Below are 18839 nucleotides of genomic sequence, written 5' to 3' on the forward strand. Positions count from 1 at the left end.
TGAGGTTCCTTTAGGGAGATCATGCCAACTGATTTTTCATCTATGTCCAGTTCTTTAGTATTTTCCTCTAATGAGGGCTCAGAGAACTCGGCCACCAGGTCAGCGAGGACCTAGCCTTTTACAGAAGTGCGTGGCATATATTTGATATCAAAAGCCTCCAACATTGTACCCCACTTGGCAATCCTTCTTATATAATCAGCACGCCGAAGTAGTGACCTAAGCGCAAGTTGAGTCAAAACCACCACCGTGTGTGATTGGAAGTAATGGGGAAGTTTACATGTGGCATGCACCACTGCTAAAATAGCATTTTCTAGTGGTAAGTAACGAACCTCGGCTTCATTCAATGCTTTAATTATATAATAAACTGGTCTCTGTATACCATTGTCAACCCGTATCAGTATCAGACTAACGGCATGTGAAGCTATCGCAATATAAGCAAATAAAACTTCGTCCTCCTCGGGCCTAGACATAATGGGTGGCCAAGAAAGGTATTCTTTAAGCTCCTGAAAAGCCAAAGCAAACTCTTTCGTCCATTCTAATCCCTTCCACTTATGTAATAGCTGGAAGAAATTCCTAAATCTATCCGTGGATCAAGAGATAAATCGATTTAAGGCAGCAATCATTCCTATCAATTTCTGAACTTCTTTAGGATTCCGAGGTGGCTGCAAGCTGTTTATTACCTTAACCTGATTAGGATTGACCTCGATTCCACGATGAGTGACCATATACCCAAGAAATTTGCTAGATCCCATGCCAAAGGAGCATTTGGAAGCATTGAGGCGTAGCCTATGTTTCCTTAGTATCTTAAAGATGTTCTCAAGGTCCTTCATGTGCTCGAACACCACCTTACTCTTCACCACCATGTCATCTATGTAAACCTCAATGCTTTTACCTAGTTGTGGCTCGAACATCCTAGTCATCATCCTTTGATAAGTAACCCCTATGTTCTTCAAACCAAAAGGCATCACTTTGTAGTGGTAATTTTCTGTGGGAGTAATAAAGGCTATTTTCTCCTGATCATCCAGGGTTAGGGGTATTTGATGATATCCTTGGAAGGCATCCAGAAAACTCATTCGAGAATGCCCCACAGTGGCATCCGCCAATTGATCAATACGAGGCATTAGGAAGGGGTCCTTGGAGCAGGCTTTATTCAAATCTGTGAAGTCCACACAAACTTGCCATTTCCCATTCTTCTTTTTCACCACTATTGTATTAGCCAACCATTCAAGATAAAAGACTTCATTGATAGCGCCTGCTTGCTTGAGTTTGGTTACTTCCGATTTAACGACATCAGAATGTTCTTTGGACGACCGTCGAGGTGGCTGCTTCTTAGGGAGGATAGCCAGGTTAACATTTAAATGATGACAAATAAAATTTGGATCTACCCTGGGAGCTTCATAAGCACTCCATGCGAATACATTGATATTCCTCTTCAAAAATATGACCAGCTCTTCCTTTTACTGAGGAGGTAACTGGGCTCTGACCTGAAAGAATCTTTCTAGATCATTGTCAATAAGAATTTCCTCCAAATTATCGCATGTGGGCCCTTTTAATGCTGTCTCCAAAGGTAAAATCGGGATCCTTGATTGCTATGAGCCCCCCTCAGCAGAAGCCGAGGACTCAAATTCAGGCTGGCACAAAATTGCAGCTGCCATACACTGCTTAGCCATGGATTGGCTCCCAATAAGCTCTTCAATCTGGTCCCCTAACGAATATTTCACCTTCAAATGTAGAGTTGAGGCAACAGCTCCTAGGGCATGGAGCCAAGGTCTTGCTACAATGGCTGTGTAAGAGGAATAGACATCTACTACAATAAAATCTACTTCCACCACTTCTGAACCTGCCTGTACAGGTAATCTAATTTGACCCTTTGGAATGACAAATTTCTCATCAAAGCTTATTAATGGTGAATCTAAGTTGTCAAGTCTTCTGGTTTCAAATTCAATCCTTTGTATAGATCATGGTACATAATCTCCGCACCACTGCCCTAGTCAACCATTACCCTTTTCACATCATACCCACCTATCCTAAGTATAACCACCAACACATCATCGTGTGGCTGCGTGGTCCCAATCTTATCTTCATCCGAAAAACTCAATGCCAGTAGGATACCGTTTTAGCCCTCTTCATCCCAGAATTAGAGTCCTCGGCGAGTGTTCGTGCCACAGACATCACTCTGAAAGGACGAGAACTGGTCCTTCCAAGAGCAGCAAAGATGACATTAATTGAGCCCAAAGGTGGCCTTGAGGAAGTGTTCCCCTGAGTTCCCAACCCTGTTTGCTCCATTCGCCTGTTGGGCTGATACAAAAACTGTTTTAATCTTCCATCCCTAACCAGTTGCTCCAAATGATTTCATAGGGTCCTGCAATCCTTGGTAGTATGTCCCTATTCCCGGTGGTATTGACAATGAAGACTCTGATTGCACCTCATAGGGTCCCCTGCCATCTTGATTGGCCATTTGAAGTAGAGCTCATTCTTAACCTTTTCCAATACTTGATGCACCGGTTCTTGGAACACCGTGTTGACCATCTGAGGAGCCGTAGATCCAGATTGACCAGCAAAATCTCTTTGGGGTCTATTACTATTGTATCTATTCGACCTGAAATCTCTCCTTTCCTAAGGGATAATCTTCATTTTCCCCTTTGCCTGCTATTGGTCCTCCTAAACCCACTTATACTCATCAATATGGTCCATAAGTCGGCACACACTCCTCACAGGTTTTTTGGTCAATGATTTCCTCAAATCATGCTCGGTAGATAGGTCGACCTTGAAAGTCTTTATTGCTACGTTGTCAAAGTCTTCATCAATTTCATTAAACATCTCCCAATATCTGTCTGAGTACGTTTAGAGGGTCTCCCCTTCCTGCATGATCATAGACAGCAATGAATCTAAAGGTCGAGAAACTCTACTGCTTATGATGAAGCAAGACCCAAACACCTGAGTGAGCTCTTTAAAGGAGTCAATGGAACCTGCTCTCAGACTATTAAACCATCTCATCGCCACAGGCCCTAAGCTAGATGGGAAAATCTCGCATATCAAAGCCTTATTTCCAGAGTGTACAACCATCCTCTGGTTCAAGTAGCTAACGTGTTCCACAGGGTCTGTTCAGCCATTGTAAATGGTAAACGTTGGTTGAGTAAATCACCGTGGAAGTTTCCCCCCTTCAACTCAACACGTGAAGGGTGACCTGGAAATTTGATTCAACGCTCTACTCATAGCATCATTTCCCAGGCCTCTATATGAGAAAGACTCATTAGGGGGAGTCCTTGATCTGGGCCTGTAATTGCTGTCTCCACCTTCCCCAAAAGAAGGGTCAGAAAATGAAGGAGTTCATCTCCACCATTCGTGGCGTAGCTTTCTCTTCAAACGATCAATCTCCAGCTGTATGGCCCTAGCATTTTCCTCATGAGAAACTCTGCTCCCACCTTGTGACTGACTCTTGCTAGTGTGGGTGGTATGTATACTTCCCTCCCGGTCTCTATTTCTTTTAAGATTCAAAAAGTCACCTTGATGTTGGGACCCCATAGATTCTACCTAATGCGGGCCTAATCCTACCATCACGTTCAACTTAATAAACACCAAGATTTCCCATAGACGGCACCAATTGTAAGGTCGTAATTTGCACCTAAGCCCAAAACAAGATGGGTGTAGGCCCAAAGAGCCCAAAACAATAAATTTGTAGAGAGTGTGCTCTAAATCTAGGTTCAAATGAGTTGAATTAATGATGACAACGGGCTAACATTACAGTGAGGTGGAGATGGAATAGTTTGAGTATTGAAATTTGTCCTCAGCCTCACTCTTGTATTTCTCTCTTCTAAAGACAAATTACATATATTGTTCTTGAATCTATAGTTTTTTTTCTTTCTCCTTATTTTTTTCGATCCCCCTCTCATGGAGGATCTTCTATCTTTTATAGACATTTTCAGATGATCCTGGCCTTCCACCTATTCATCGCACAAATCATCACCCATCTTCCAATCTTATCTAGCATCTTCTTTCAGTTTATTGAGAGGTGTGGCGCCCAAAGCAACCCTGTTCATAGGTCTTCTCCACATAAATGCAACTAGAAGGTTTGGTGGGATGCGTTAAATGTGCTGGCAGTATCTAGCTTTTTAATCCCGTCATTGCATCTCCTTTCCTAAAGCCCTTTCTGCATAGTAGAGCCTCCTTTGATAGTGCATTGATGACGTAAACATAAAATCCAAGGGCGTGGCCTCCTCGACCTAGCAGCTGTCCTCCTCAGCCAGGCGTGACACGTGGTATGATCACCTTACTCGGAATTCTCATACCTCACAATTATTATTATTATTATTATTATTATTATTATTATTATTATTATTATTATTATTATTATTATTATTATTATTATTATTATTATTATTATTATTTTATAATTCATATTTACAATAAGGAATGAAGAATTTGTAACCTAGACCTTTCAATCATTTAAAATATTAAGAAATGATAGTTGAGCTACAAGGCATTTTTGACTTGTAAAGAACTTAACGGAGTGAAGCACATAATATATGAAGAACCACTAAGAAAAACAATTTCATATATAAGTATATTTTTGTACTGAGAAAAGTTTCCTTATTGTAATTATTTGTAATCAGTCTACTAATATTTATGCAATATTTTTTAATGAAACAATACACACACACACACACACACACACACACATATATATATATATATATATAATCCACTAGGATTTATGGCCAACCCCAAACTATTGGGATTAAGGCTTTATTAATTGTTGTTGTACGTATAATACTCCACTAAACTCACTGAATTAAGAACAACTTCCTCAGAGTCCAACTTTTTAATGAACCCTGCATCAAAACAAGAAGAACAATTAGTCAATTGGGATCACTTTCTCTCTTTGTCTTTACTATTTTAGCTTTTTATTATTCATTTTTTGGGTAAAATACGTTAAGATGCGTTGAACTTTTATGATTTTGTAGTAAGACTCCTTTAACCCTTTTTTTTTTTTTTTTTGCCCAAAATTTAGTACATAAATCTTGATACTGTCGTAAATAGTTTCCTTCTCTCACATCTATTTCTCCTCTTTCTATTTGTTTTTTTTTTCATCCAAATTATTAATAAATCAAACGATCGAAGGGGTCCATATGCTGCACATTAAGGACCCATTTAGTAAAAGATTTCTAATAACATTGTTATTTTGTAGAGATACGTGTGGGTGAAAAAGTGTGTGAAAATACGTGTAATGTTGTTTAAACACTAAAAACTGTTAATTAAACAACTGTACCAAACACCCTTAAATGATTTAGTGCAAAAAATGTTAAAATAGAAGAAAAATGGAAAGAAGGTTCCATCTACTATTCTTTTTTTTGGCCGAAATGATAGAAGTTCCATCTACTATTCTACCACAGTTTCAGTATGTACAAAATTTGTGAAAAAAAAAAGAGTCAAGGGAGCCTTACTTAAAGTCTGCAATTACATAAAAGTTTAGGAGGTCTTAGTTCATTTTATCCTTTTTGTTTTTCCCCTCCTATTTGTGTGAGTGCTTGAGAGAGATAAATTTACTTATTGCAGTCCATGCTATCAGAAATGAGGAAGCTAAGATCGGTGTGGCACATGATAGGAAGAGAATTGATACGTGAGGCAAGCAAGCGAGTTTGTGTTCCCTTTACACTAGCCTGAATGCAGAAGCAGATTGTCCGAGGCCCAAGCTCGTGCTTTGCTAATTTATTTAGCTTCTCTACGTGTCGACAATATATATTTGTTGGTTTGTAGTAGAACCCAACGAGGAAGGCCAGGCAAGTCAGGGAAATACTCAAACACAGGCCCACAAACAGGGTTTATTGAGCCAGTTTTGACTGATGAGACGTGTCTAGCCTAGAAACTACGAGCAAGAATATTAAAAACACAATTGGACGAGTCATTGCTGAATTTTTTTTTTTTTGGTACATATAAAAGCATAATTAGTAAATATGTATGATGTTATTGGTATTTATTAAAGGTGGTATTATATAAGAATTTAATTTGGTCTAAACCAATAAATATTTGTTCCCAATGGAACCAAACAGAAGCAAGTTCGTTAGAGCCATGCATGCAATTCTCATGCTCCCTGAATTGCTCAAACTTGCCCCAATACTCTTGAAAAGTAGGAAAAGCTTTCCATTATGCATGGTACCGTTACATGATATTTGGGAATTATCTACAAAACTCACCAAAATTATTCACGTGATTTATAGCATCACTCTAATTTGAAGTAGTCAGAGCATCTCCAATAGCTTAGATAAAGGCAAAATTTTGTCTATAATAGAGAATGAGACCATAAAAATGGTCTCCAATGGATTCTCTATACATGAGTTTTTTTTTTTTTTGCTAATGAACAGTAGCTCATCAAATCTGATGGGCTACTATTCATTCTTCAAATGTTTTTTTCTATTATAATAATAAGATATTGAATAAAAAAATGTTGGAAGATATGTAGTTGTTAAAAAAAGAATAAAGAATGAATGAAGAAATAATATTTAAATGAGATAGAGAATGTGATAGATAATTTGTTGGAAAGTATATTTGAAAAAGTGGGTAGGTAATAACTAAATGTCACTGTTCATTCTCTAAACAGTACAAAAATTTAGAGAATCTACTGGAGATGCTCTCAAATCTAATAAATTACAAATGAGGACTAAAGAAATATATACTTTAGAATTCAAGCCTTTAATATCTTATTAAACTTGAGCTTTTCAGTTGCTCCGTTGGCATGAGCCTAGCTTAAAATGATTTTAAGAAAACAAAAAAGTTACGAAGACAATGACTTCTCCTAATTTGTTGGGTCCTTCATAATGCATGCAAAAAAAAAAAAAAAAATTGTCAACTCATTGTTTTATATATATATATATATATATATATATATATATATATATATATATATATATATATATATATATATATATTCAAGCCATTTCTACACAAATATTCATGAGAGATTCTTAAATTTTATTCTGAATATATTAAGAGAAGCCTTGATACTTCACAACATGGAATGAAACCAAATTACTACAAAACAAACAATTTTATAAATCATATTTTTTTGAAAGGTAATGATGGTAGAACGGTGGATGATGGAGTTAAAGCGATTTCAAAAAATGATCCTGTTGATGTAAAACTAACATTTGAAGGCTCAATTTCCTCACTTCTAGAAAATTGAAGTTTTTCATAATTTTGTTGACCATCACACTACAAAAAACGGGGCCTATAGCCGCGTTTCAAAAACGCGGCTATAGACCCCGAAAACGCGGCTATATCCTATAGCCGCGTTTTCTAGAGCCGCGTTTGTAAACGCGGCCTAAGCGGCGCAGCAACAGGCCTGTGGGGTCTGTAGCCACGTTTTTAAAAACGCGGCTACAGACCAGACCTGAAGCCGCGTTTTGGAACCACGGCTATAGGCATCAGGTCTATATCCGCGTTTTTCTAAAAGGCGGCTATAGACAGCGACCTATAGCCGGGTTTTCTGAAAACGCGGCTACAGACCTGGTTGAGCCGCGGTTCTTTGCGCGGCTACAGGGTGCAGACTATAGCCGCGTTTATAAAAAACGCGGCTATAGCCCTCTGTCAGTTCGTTTGCCAACCTTGCATAGAAGCTATAGCCGCGTTTTTAAAACGCGGCTATAGCTTCTCTTTTTTTTTTTTTTTTTTCCCTGCCCTCTGTTTTGGCTGTTTTTTCACTGTTATCATAACTGAAGAATTTTTCCCAACCCACACAAACATCCAAAATATTCAACCCACACAAACAACAGCAGAGCAAGAGATTTCACCTCAATAAGATGAAGATTTGAGGCACAAAAGCAAATTCTCCAATTTGAGCAAGTGAGACCCCAACCTATAAAAAAAAAAATCATTCTTTCATAAATAAGCAATTTCTTTTCTTAATCCAGATCTAAAACTAATTGAACAAGCCATACAAGTCAACTTAGGAGAACAAAAGCAAATTCTCCAATTTGAGCGAGTGAGACCCCAACCTATAAAATAAAATAAAAAAATCATTCTTTCATAAATAAGCAATTTCTTTTGTTAATCCAGATCTAAAACTAATTGAACAAGCCATACAAGTCAACTTACAATGAATGATGTTCTAATGCTATAACCAAAGGCCTTAGTAACAATAACAACAACAATGTCTTAACAACTATGACCAAAATAACATGATGCTAGCAATATATCCACATGGTTCCATAGGAAATGCCCATGTATGAGCATTCCAATACTTGGAAGGAAAAGTGCTGCAAAGACTATTATCATAATTTCAAATTACTGAGCAGTCTACACTCATTTACCCCGATTCAAACACTATTCAGTTTAACTTTTCAAAAGCTAAAATAACATAAGAAAACATTAGAACATGAAGTAGAACTAGAAATTAGTTTTAGACAATAGTTAAATTTATATACATGAAACGTTTGGAAATTATTAATGACAAAAAAGATGTACCTGGTCCAAAGTATGTTGTGCAAAGTCAGTAGTAGATATCATAACACCAGCCACAAATGAACCCAGCTCAAGACTAAGGCCTAGCTTATCAAGCTGCACTGAAAATGTTATTGAATATTTTAAAATATTAAAAAGGTGTAGATAACTTTGAAGATACTCAACAATTTCCCACACTGGAGTCAAATAACTCAACAACTCACCACCTTAACTTCAAAAGAATTTTTCCCAACACAACACAACCATCTAAAATAAACAAGTTCCAACACAAATTATCCAAAATAAATAAGTTCCAACACAACACAAGTTTCCAACACAACACAACCATCCAACAGCAGCAAGTTTCCAACACAACACAACCATCCAAACTAAACAAGTTCCAACACAATACAACCATCCAACAGCAGCAACTTTCCAACACAACACAACCATCCAAATTAACCAAGTTCCAACACAACACAAGTTTCCAACACAACCCAACCATCCAAAATAAACAAGTTCCCACCCTTACAACACAACACAAGTTTCCAACACAACACAAGTGCCAAAATAAACCAGTTCCCAACATCACAAAAAGCCACAGCCACAGCCAACAACATCACAAATAGCCAAACTGGCTATTAACAAAAATATATATATATACAAACGTTTGTTCATGTCTATTCACAAAAAACGTTTGTTGTGAGGCCTGAAGAGTTTCCTCAGTGGCATTTGGCTCCATTTTGACATACGCTTTCTTGTCCACTTCATGGTAAAACTGCACAAATTATTCGCAACTGTCAAGTTAAACTTGCCAAATTTTTGCTTGCAATACATAATACTCTAAATATGAGTTCAAATTCAAACATTTGTATCAAATGCCAAAATGGAAGCATATAAGATTAATTAGAAATAGGGAGAGCTCATTACAATTGGGGCTACAATACAACGAAAATATAGTACTACGAATCAATCTCTGCCCCATATCAGTTATGTTGTTTTCATCAACTTAGTAACATAAGAGGAAGGCTAGCTGTAGTTCAACTAAGTCATAAACAAGAGTAGTGTAGTAAGTTGTGTAGTCAATTTCCCATTCGTTAACAAGAGTATTGTTTTTAGGGAAATTTTTAAAGAAATTTTGTTTTACCTTCGGATGCACAGTTGCATTCCCATCAAGCATTGCCACTCTACATATATATTAAACGCATTGTATTAATATCACATAACAATGCATTGTAAAAAGTAGTGTTTCGTTAAATAACATTTGTTTGCTACCTGAGAAGAATATAATTCACGGATAAGTGGGCTAAATGCGTTAAATTGGTTGAACATCTCTCTCATCGAACTCCTCACTTCGTCCAGTTGTTGTTTATGTCTTGCCTCAGATTGAGCTAGTTCTTCCCTATGCCTCGCCTCAGATTGAGCCAGGTCCTCCCTATGCCTCGCCTCTGATTGAGCTAGTCGCTCCCTAAGCTCTTCATGACTCGTCTCCAACCCTGAAATCCTTTGCGTTGTTTTGGTTGACGACGGACTCGAGGTAAACAGTGAATTGTTGGTGGCACTTCTTCCTGATGGGGTGATTCCAAAACCTAACCCGCGTACACGTCCGGGGCGCTCAGGACGATCCATCACCCGAGCATACGCATCGTCTCTCGACCAGAGGATTCCACTACCAACCTCTCCTTCTAGTCGCATGCCCTGTTCATTCAACAATGCTGCCATCCTATCCTGTTTTCCCACAAGAACCAAACAACATATTACACACCATAAACAATACAAACACAACATACACTACAATTCCATTCGATCAAGTTGTGCTTACCATGTTCTCTTGTACACGGCTACTAACAGCAACCCCATCTTTGGTGCGGTATACTTGTTGATATACATCTGCACGCTCAACGGGCGCCCCTTTAGCTTCCGCCTACATGTTGAAATTCTTTAAATACTTTCAAAACACTTAGAGCTGGCTTACAATATAGCTGTAGTTATGCAGCCATAGAGGTTAATGAATTCTTTTCAAATCACATTTCGATTTTTAGATTTTCTATTGCTAATTGTACATTTGATTCCTCTATATATAATCCTTTTTGTTGGTTTCCTTTTGAGGTATTCAATTTTTATGTTTAAAAAAAATAATATTTTCAGGTGATATGTTCAAAATGCAATAATATTTCAAATCAGTATGAAAGTATGATGGATTTGACTGTGGAAATTCATGGGGATGCTGCATCTTTGGAAGAATGCCTAGAACAATTCACAGCCAAGGAGTGCCTTAATGGAGAAAATATGTATAAATGCGATTGGTATGGTTGCATCTATTTTTCCATCAGGTTCAATTAAAAATTTTAGAAAGTAAAGAAAAAAACTATAATTCTGCATACTGGGTATCAGCTGTGATATATGTGTTCTACTGAATTTCTTTTCTTTTTACCTAGCGAAAAAAGAAAAAAATAAAAAGAAAGAAAGAAGAAGACTTGTAGAATAGTTTGAAGCATAATTTTTTTGAATTGTTTTTTTGGCCTTCCTTTTAAAGAGGATAATCCAAATTTGTATTTTTTTGGGTATGGTTATGGTTGAGATATGCCTAATTTGGCTGTTTTGGAAAATTTTGATGAACAAGCTACAAAAGAATGGGAGTGCGGGAAATTTACGGTCCCTTTTTTTTTATGCTTCTAGTATGAAGAAATGCCTTTTGGCATCTTTATTTATATTTTTTACCTCTATGTTTCTCACAAATTTGTGTTGCATTCAAGAAAGTCTTGTTCATTCAAGTTTTATGTACAATCTAATATATTTATGGAGAGTTTCTTGCATATGGTGGTTTAGTTTGTCGTGATCTTTTAAGTTTAATTTACTGATGTTTTGGTTCTAAATGATGTGTTTTCCGTGTCAGCATTTGATCTCATGTTAGAAAGAGCCTATTTTTGCTGTTTACAGCTGCAATGACTATGTTAAGGCTTGGAAGCGTCTTTCTGTAGAGGCCTGCTCCAAATATTCTTACAATTGCCTTAAAAAGATTTCAGGTCTGAGCTATATTCATTTTACATGTTCTATCTTATGTTTTGTAATGCACTCTTACTATGTTAAATGCAAATTCTAACCTATATTATAGATTTTCACTAACTTATCCTTATTCCTAAAGCATATGAAATGAGGTTAAAACCATAAATAGGTGTTCACAAATTCTAAGTTTATGTGTGGGAATGCCTGTATGTGCAGAGAGAGAGAGAATTGTAAGTATTACTTTTTGCTCTTCATTTGAAACACTAATCAAATGTGTATAAGTTTAATTAGGTGGGTGAAGAGAACTTGAGATCACACCAAGGCCTACAGAGAACTTACAATCTAAACAATAATCTGATGGGTAGTTAGAACTTTAATCCTATGTTAACACTCCAACCCGTGAAGTCCCATAGAGAGAAAATTACTTATACGTAACCTAAAATTTTTCTGGGTAAATTATACTTATGATTTTTGAAATATATGATAAGTTCGATTTAGTCCCTCAACTATTTAAAAGGGACTTCTCCAAAAAAAAATATATATATATATATATATATATATATATATATATATATATTTAAAAGGGAACAATTTAGTCTTTCCATTAATTTTCCATCCATTTTTTTCTTATGTGGCTAATGACATGATGAACAGATTGATTTCTGTCCTTCAACTCGCTGCAATAACAAAAAATGATATCATAATCTACTACTCACTATGGTTTTGCACCTAAACTACTTGGAAGAAAAAGAAATACAGCAATGCAATTGAATGGAGGGACATTGTCCTCTTAACTTATAGTTCTACTAACCAAAATCATGTCTGCCTTGGATTACTGACTTCTATGTCATTTGGATGAACACTCAGGATTCTCCTCAAATTTAACAAATTTAGGATTAGCTATGTCCCTAGCTTTCCCAAACCTTAGCCTCCTATGTACATATATGGCTCTTAACCCCTACCTTTAGACATGACTCACAATATATATTTGAATAACCTGTAACTTTAGCAAAAAAGTCTTATTTTCTACAGGATGCAATGGTTAAAATGGTTGGGATTGCAAAATGATTTGTCCCAAACTCATTGTAGTGATTTTTTAAACTTAATCCTGAAGGGAAGTACGCATGTGGTCCTTTCATGTTATATCAGATTTTCCTTTATATAATTACATCACATAAGCCACACACCCACACACACATCAAGGAAATAGTATATAGAAAACTAAAGAGTAAAATAAGAGAAGAGAAAGGATGCGAAAAGGTCATTTGGACAAAGGAAATCATAAACTTTAGCCTACCATTTCATCAGAAATTTGTGCAAAACTTTTGGCCCCAGACCTGGTTATTTCCTCCTGTTTACCTCGACTAGCCGCGTTTTTTCCACTTGTTGTCTGCAACCACATTACCATCAATACTAAAAAAACAAAACAAAACATATCTTGAGTAAATTACCACGAAGATGAGACCAACGAAGAAAGTCAGTACCTCTGTTTTGTCATTGAACCAATACTCAACCATCTCCCTCCATTGCACTGGGATAACTTGATCCGGTACTGTAGCGGCAACCTGTTCACGTGTCATGCCGCGTTTTTTGACTTTCTTCTTTAACTTGGTCCTACGATTTCTCCGAATTTCGCCTAGCTGATGCATTGCCCATGCCTTTTGATTGGGTGGTGCGACAATGGTGGGATCAATTATATATCGTTTCTGAAATGCAAAAGTGGAGTTACCAACATGTACTAACTTAATTAGAACAACGGTTGAATAAGGGAATTTACTTAGGACAACAGTTGTAAATGTAGTAACTTATACTTTATTTTCATACTACCTCAATTTCCACCCAACAATCCCGTTTATACTTTTCAGCAACGCTTGGCCACCCAGCAGGCGTAAGCGGGCATAGTAGGCCATTCTCGCAAAACGACCCCAACCACCGTTTGAACAAAGACCCGTCCCGCTTAATCGGTTGGCCTTCAGCATTTAATGGCAACTGGATTTTGTAGTCATCACCAGTCATTGCCCATATGTCAGCCAACTTCGTTTTGCCACGTCTTCCAGGCCTATTTTCTGGTGTTGGATTTTGTACCGATGCTGGGGTTTGAACGTAATCATCTGTATATACAAAACCACCAATATTAGAACTGATTTATCAAAGCTCACAAGTACTGAAAAATATCACACCACACAAAAATTATGCATCTACCTAGTAACAAAAATAATAAAAAGTTTATGATTTCATTTAAACAAAACATTAGTAAATGTAGGCCTTTCTCCCACACATTCATGTAACCCATTGGTTGTGCAAGTGTAACTGTCAATCATGTATTACAGAAACATATTTAGTTCACTTTGGATTAAATGAGGTCGCAAACAACCAATATGTTCCCTACTAGGCCAAGTTAATTGTTGATAACATTTGCTTACTAGCTTGCATTATAATTAGAATGACTACTAGTTCATAACATTCCAACATTCCAACTAGCTTGCATTGTAACTTCAACTATAAAGGAGAGCACTTTACCAAAACGAAGTGTTGGCACTTATAAAAATAAAAGGAAAATCAAATTATGACCTCTTTGTATGACAAGATTTTGTGGGATTAATCATTTTGAAAAGATGAACAAGCTCATTTTTCCTTAATAAATTCAAATTTAGAACGTACAATTTCAGCCCAAACTTATCTTTTATCATTCTTAAGTGCACTTAATAGACCAAAGAGAACAAAAATGGACCAAAGTGGACGGAATATGCCGAAGTTGATGAAATTGGACCGGACTGATCAAGTGGACCATATTGGACCGAAATGGACTGAAGGGAAATCAATGGACAGAGCAGACCAAATTGGACCCAAGGGAAATGAATGGACCAAACGGACCAAATTGGACCACATATACTGAATAGACCAAATTGGACCGCATATACTGAATAGACCAAAGTGGACCGAAATGCTACGCTAATGTTATATAAATATAGATTATTAGAACTGAATTATGCATCTATAGTAATAAACATCAAACTTTAGATAATGTGACATGTTAACTACCTGGGGGCTGTGTCTCATCCTCACTTCCCACCGGTCTTGCCTCCTCAGAATGATGTGCTTCTTGATCTACTGCCTCCACCCTTTGTCGAGAATTCGATGATCCTTGCCCAACGTAAACCAGCCCTAATTGACGTTTCCTCCCCATTCTTGCGTCCAACACCTTTACAACACAAACATAAAGATAGTTATAGCCAACAAGGAATCACATGAATAAATAACAATTTCCACATATATGTGCAACATTGTCAAACGTTGCACGCAATAGACCTTTACAAATTCTACTTACAATTTCAATAATAACTATAACATAATTACGCATACAACAGCAGTATCCTATTACACTACTCATCATCACTGTACTCGACTGCGTTGTCATCTTCATCGTTGGACTCATCATCAATGAACTCACAAGCATCCAAGTTGTCCATTTCATGAACATCTCTTTCCCCAATGACAGAGGCATCAATTGTCATGCCCTCCACATCATCTCGACCCCAACGAAGGTCATCCCTACGAACATCATTACCACTTATACTATACGGAATGTTCTCATGAAACCCATCTGCCTCATCCTCGTTACAATTGGGGCCAATACCGGCATCAAAGACATCTCTGGCTTTCGTTTTAACAACGACATACCAATCTTTCTGTCTTTTATCTTGAACATAAAATACTTGTATAGCTTGAGACGCCAAGACATATGGTTCATGCACCATTTCCTCCCCACCATGTATGGAGTGAGTAAAATTCACCATAGGAAACCCAAACTCATCAGTCTTATATCCCTTCCTATTTTAATCATCAACCCATGTACACTTGAATGACACATGTTTGATACTGCCAAAATAATTCAACTCAATAATATCTATCAACACACCATAGTACGTCATGCCACCTTCAGTGGCGACATTAACTCCACTATTCTGCATTGTTCTATTTGCCTCGACATTTGAGCTCCTAAATTTTAACCCATTAATGACATAATGTTTCAGCCGATTGACTAAAGTATATGGCCCTTTGGAAAGTGTGACAAGTGCATCAGTAAGTGCAGTACTGTCCCTATTAGCATCAGTCATAGACATCACCTAATATAACCAAACAAACTTATTATCATTAATACTGTCATTCTACTTATGGGAAAGTTGCAAGCTTAAGAAGTTGAAGATGTGAGACCTAAACTAACCACAAAACTTCTCCATGTGGTGCTTATGAATAATAGCATTGGATATACGACAGTGGCCCCTTCGAAGTTCATCCTCTATGGCCCTTTTGTGCATCCTGCATGCGATGGCAATTATATTAGTGTTAACACACGTTACGAACATTGGATTTTCATACAATTATATTGGTGTCCGTAGTACGTACTCACGAAATTGGTAAATGTTGTCGGAATTGAATAGAACGTAGCGATGAGCTTGGGTCAACTCCCTATTGCCTAGTGCCACGCTTGAAACCGCCCCTATTGACTCCTCCATCGTCCTTGTGGGTCGATTAAATATAGTTTCAACTCCTTCCATATACCGTGAACAAAATGTTAAGCATTCCTCCACTATGTATCCTTCAGCAATACACCCTTCTGGAGCAGCCCTATTTCTTACGTAAGACTTAAGACGTGAGAGGTACCTATAATGCGCATGAGAAGGTTAGCAATTGACACTAGTTTTTACAAAGCGCACATTATTGTTACATAATTTGACATGTATCACATACGACTTACCTCTCAATGGGGTACATCCAACGGTACTGAACTGGACCACCAATCTTGGCTTCAGTAGCCAAGTGCATGACCAAATGTACCATCACAGTGAAGAAAGATGGAGGAAATATCTGTTCCAATTCGCACAACGTGACCGCAATGTCCGCCTCAAAGACTCGCTATATCCGAAACCGTAAGGGTTTTCGAACAAATTTTCCCGAAGAAACATGCTAACTTTATCAAAGGCCTAGTAACGTGCGATGGCAAAGATCCTCGTAAAGCAATTGGAAGGAGTTGTTGCATCAGATGTGATTATCGTGACTCTTTAAACCAGAAATCTTGGGTTCTTTCAGATTCACACGGCGTGAGATGTTGGAAGCATATCCATCAGGCACTCTTACGTCCCGCAAAACTTGCAGGAAACCATCTTTCTCCAATGCAGACATATGAAAACACGCGGGCGGCATCGTGTACTTATCATCACCTTTTCGCCGTAGGTGGAGTTCACTCCTTATTCCCATGTCTGCCAAGTTAAGGCGTGCCTTGTAATTGTCCTTTGTCCAGTCCTTCAAGTTCAACACCGTGCCAAGTATATTGTCCATCACATTCTTCTCTATATGCATCACATCAAGATTGTGTCGCAACTTGTGATCCTCCCAATAAGGCAAGTTGAAAAAAATACTTCTCTTCTTCCAAACACACTGGTTTGCCTCACCTCTCTTTCTTTTCTTGTATTTTTCTTGACATTTCTTTCCCAGACAACGTCCAACTAAACTTTCAGTGTCCACAATTATGCTTGCCGTAACTTGTGGCATAGGAGCCACTCGCATATCAGTAGATCCATCAAATAATGTATCTTCTTCCCGAAATTCGTGGTCCCTACCCAACCATTGCCTATGTCCCATGTAACAGAATTTGTGACCATTTTTTAAATATCGCGAGTCAGTCTCTAATGCACAACAAGGACATGCATACTTACCCTTCGTACTCCAACCCGACACATCTGCGTATGCAGGAAAATCATGTACAGTCCACATCAATGCTGCACGCAATTGGAATACATTTTTGGAAGATGCATCGTACGCTTCTACTCCAACATCCCATAATTCCCTCAGTTCTTCTACTAAGGGTTGCAAGTACACATCTATCGCAATCCCTGGCGATTTAGGACTAGGAATAACTAGTGATAGAATCAAAGATGACCGTTTCATGCACAGCCAAGGCGGGAGATTGTAAGGGACTAGCATGACAGGCCAAGTGCTGTGAGTAGTACTCAGAATTCCGAATGGGTTGAACCCATCCGCAGCTAGACCAAGTCTGACATTACGAGGGTCAGATGAGAACTCTTCATGCGTACTGTCAAACATTTTCCATGCATCCGAGTCAGCAGGATGCCGCATTACCCCGTCATCTGTACGACCATTAACATGCCATTTCATAGAACTAGCTAGGTCGGGTGACAAAAACAGTCGCTGCAATCTTGGCTTTAAGGGGAACCACCGTAGGATCTTTGCAGCTTTCTTCTTTCCCTTACTAGATGATGCATTATTACCTGTAACAGATGCCTCATTCGTTTTCCACCTTGAAACTTTGCAACAAGGACATGCCTCAAGGTTAACATTCTCCTTCCAAAATAGCATACAATCATTGGGACAAGCATGGATCTTCTCATAACCCAAACCCAAATCTCGAACAATCTTCTTAGCCTCATAATGGTCCTTTGGCAACTTAGCGTCTGAAGGAAGCATATCCATCAGGACTTGAAGCAACATAGTAAATAACTTGTTCGTCCAACCACAAAGAGTCTTCAACTGGAACAACACAACGATGGCTGAGAATATGCTAAATTTTGTACAACCAGCATATAAGGGTTTGTCCACATCATCTATCATGTTGTAAAACTTTTGTGCATCATCAGTCGGTTGGGCTTCAGCCGGTTGTTGCACTCTTTCACCTTCTTCCATTGGTTCGGGTGGCATTTCATGTGTGGGGCACAAATCATGCAACATCCCATGAAAGTCACCATATTGTTGTAGGGACTCTTGCACATGACTACTCCCACATTCGGTGGCCGTTGGCACATCGGCCGATTCCCCATGCCATTTCCAATGTGTGTAACTTTGAAGCATCCCCTTTCTCCACAGATGTTCACGTGCCACCCCTGGCGGGACCAAACACAAATTCACACATTTGGTACAAGGACAAAAGATTTTCCCATCGCTTGCATGTTCAGATGCAAATTCCACAAACTTAAGTACACCTTCAATATATTCCATTGAACCCCTCTGCTTCTTCATCCAACTTTTATCCATTGATAGACAAGATTTCGAAATTCTGACCTACAACAACATTTGGTAATGCATAGCCAGTAACCCTTCAAATGAGTTAAGATGAAATTATGAGTGACAGTTGAAACTTGTTGAACCAAGTGTTCGTAAAATAGAGGACAAATTTTAGTCAAACAATCCTATCTTTCACCAAAAGCATGCTAGTGCATTTAGGTTATTGTCAAATTGTTGTATAGAAATGTAGAATGTGTGTTTGGATGATGGGTTTGCAATAAATATAGTATTATGAAGAATGATTTTAACGTGGTTAAGAAAGATTGAGGATGTTTCGTTTGACAATAACATTTTCTATGTACAAAATTGTAGACCCC

At 37.9% G+C, this 18839-nt stretch overlaps 1 protein-coding gene across 1 annotated transcript; it reads right to left on the reverse strand.

The window, feature by feature from the left end:
* Positions 1 to 16482: 16482 nt before the first annotated feature.
* Positions 16483 to 18492, reverse strand: LOC142616057 (uncharacterized). The gene has a single exon (XM_075788946.1). The coding sequence runs from the start codon at positions 18490 to 18492 to the stop codon at positions 16483 to 16485; it is 2010 nt and encodes a 669-aa protein (XP_075645061.1).
* Positions 18493 to 18839: the final 347 nt, after the last annotated feature.

This window comes from Castanea sativa, chromosome 11 (genome assembly GCF_040712315.1).
Source record: "Castanea sativa cultivar Marrone di Chiusa Pesio chromosome 11, ASM4071231v1".
NCBI classification, from domain to species: Eukaryota; Viridiplantae; Streptophyta; class Magnoliopsida; order Fagales; family Fagaceae; genus Castanea; species Castanea sativa.

Coding starts and splice junctions, on each gene's coding strand:
- LOC142616057 (XM_075788946.1), bottom strand. CDS start 18,492: ATGGATAAAAGTTGGATGAAGAAGCAGAGGGGTTCAATGGAATATATT.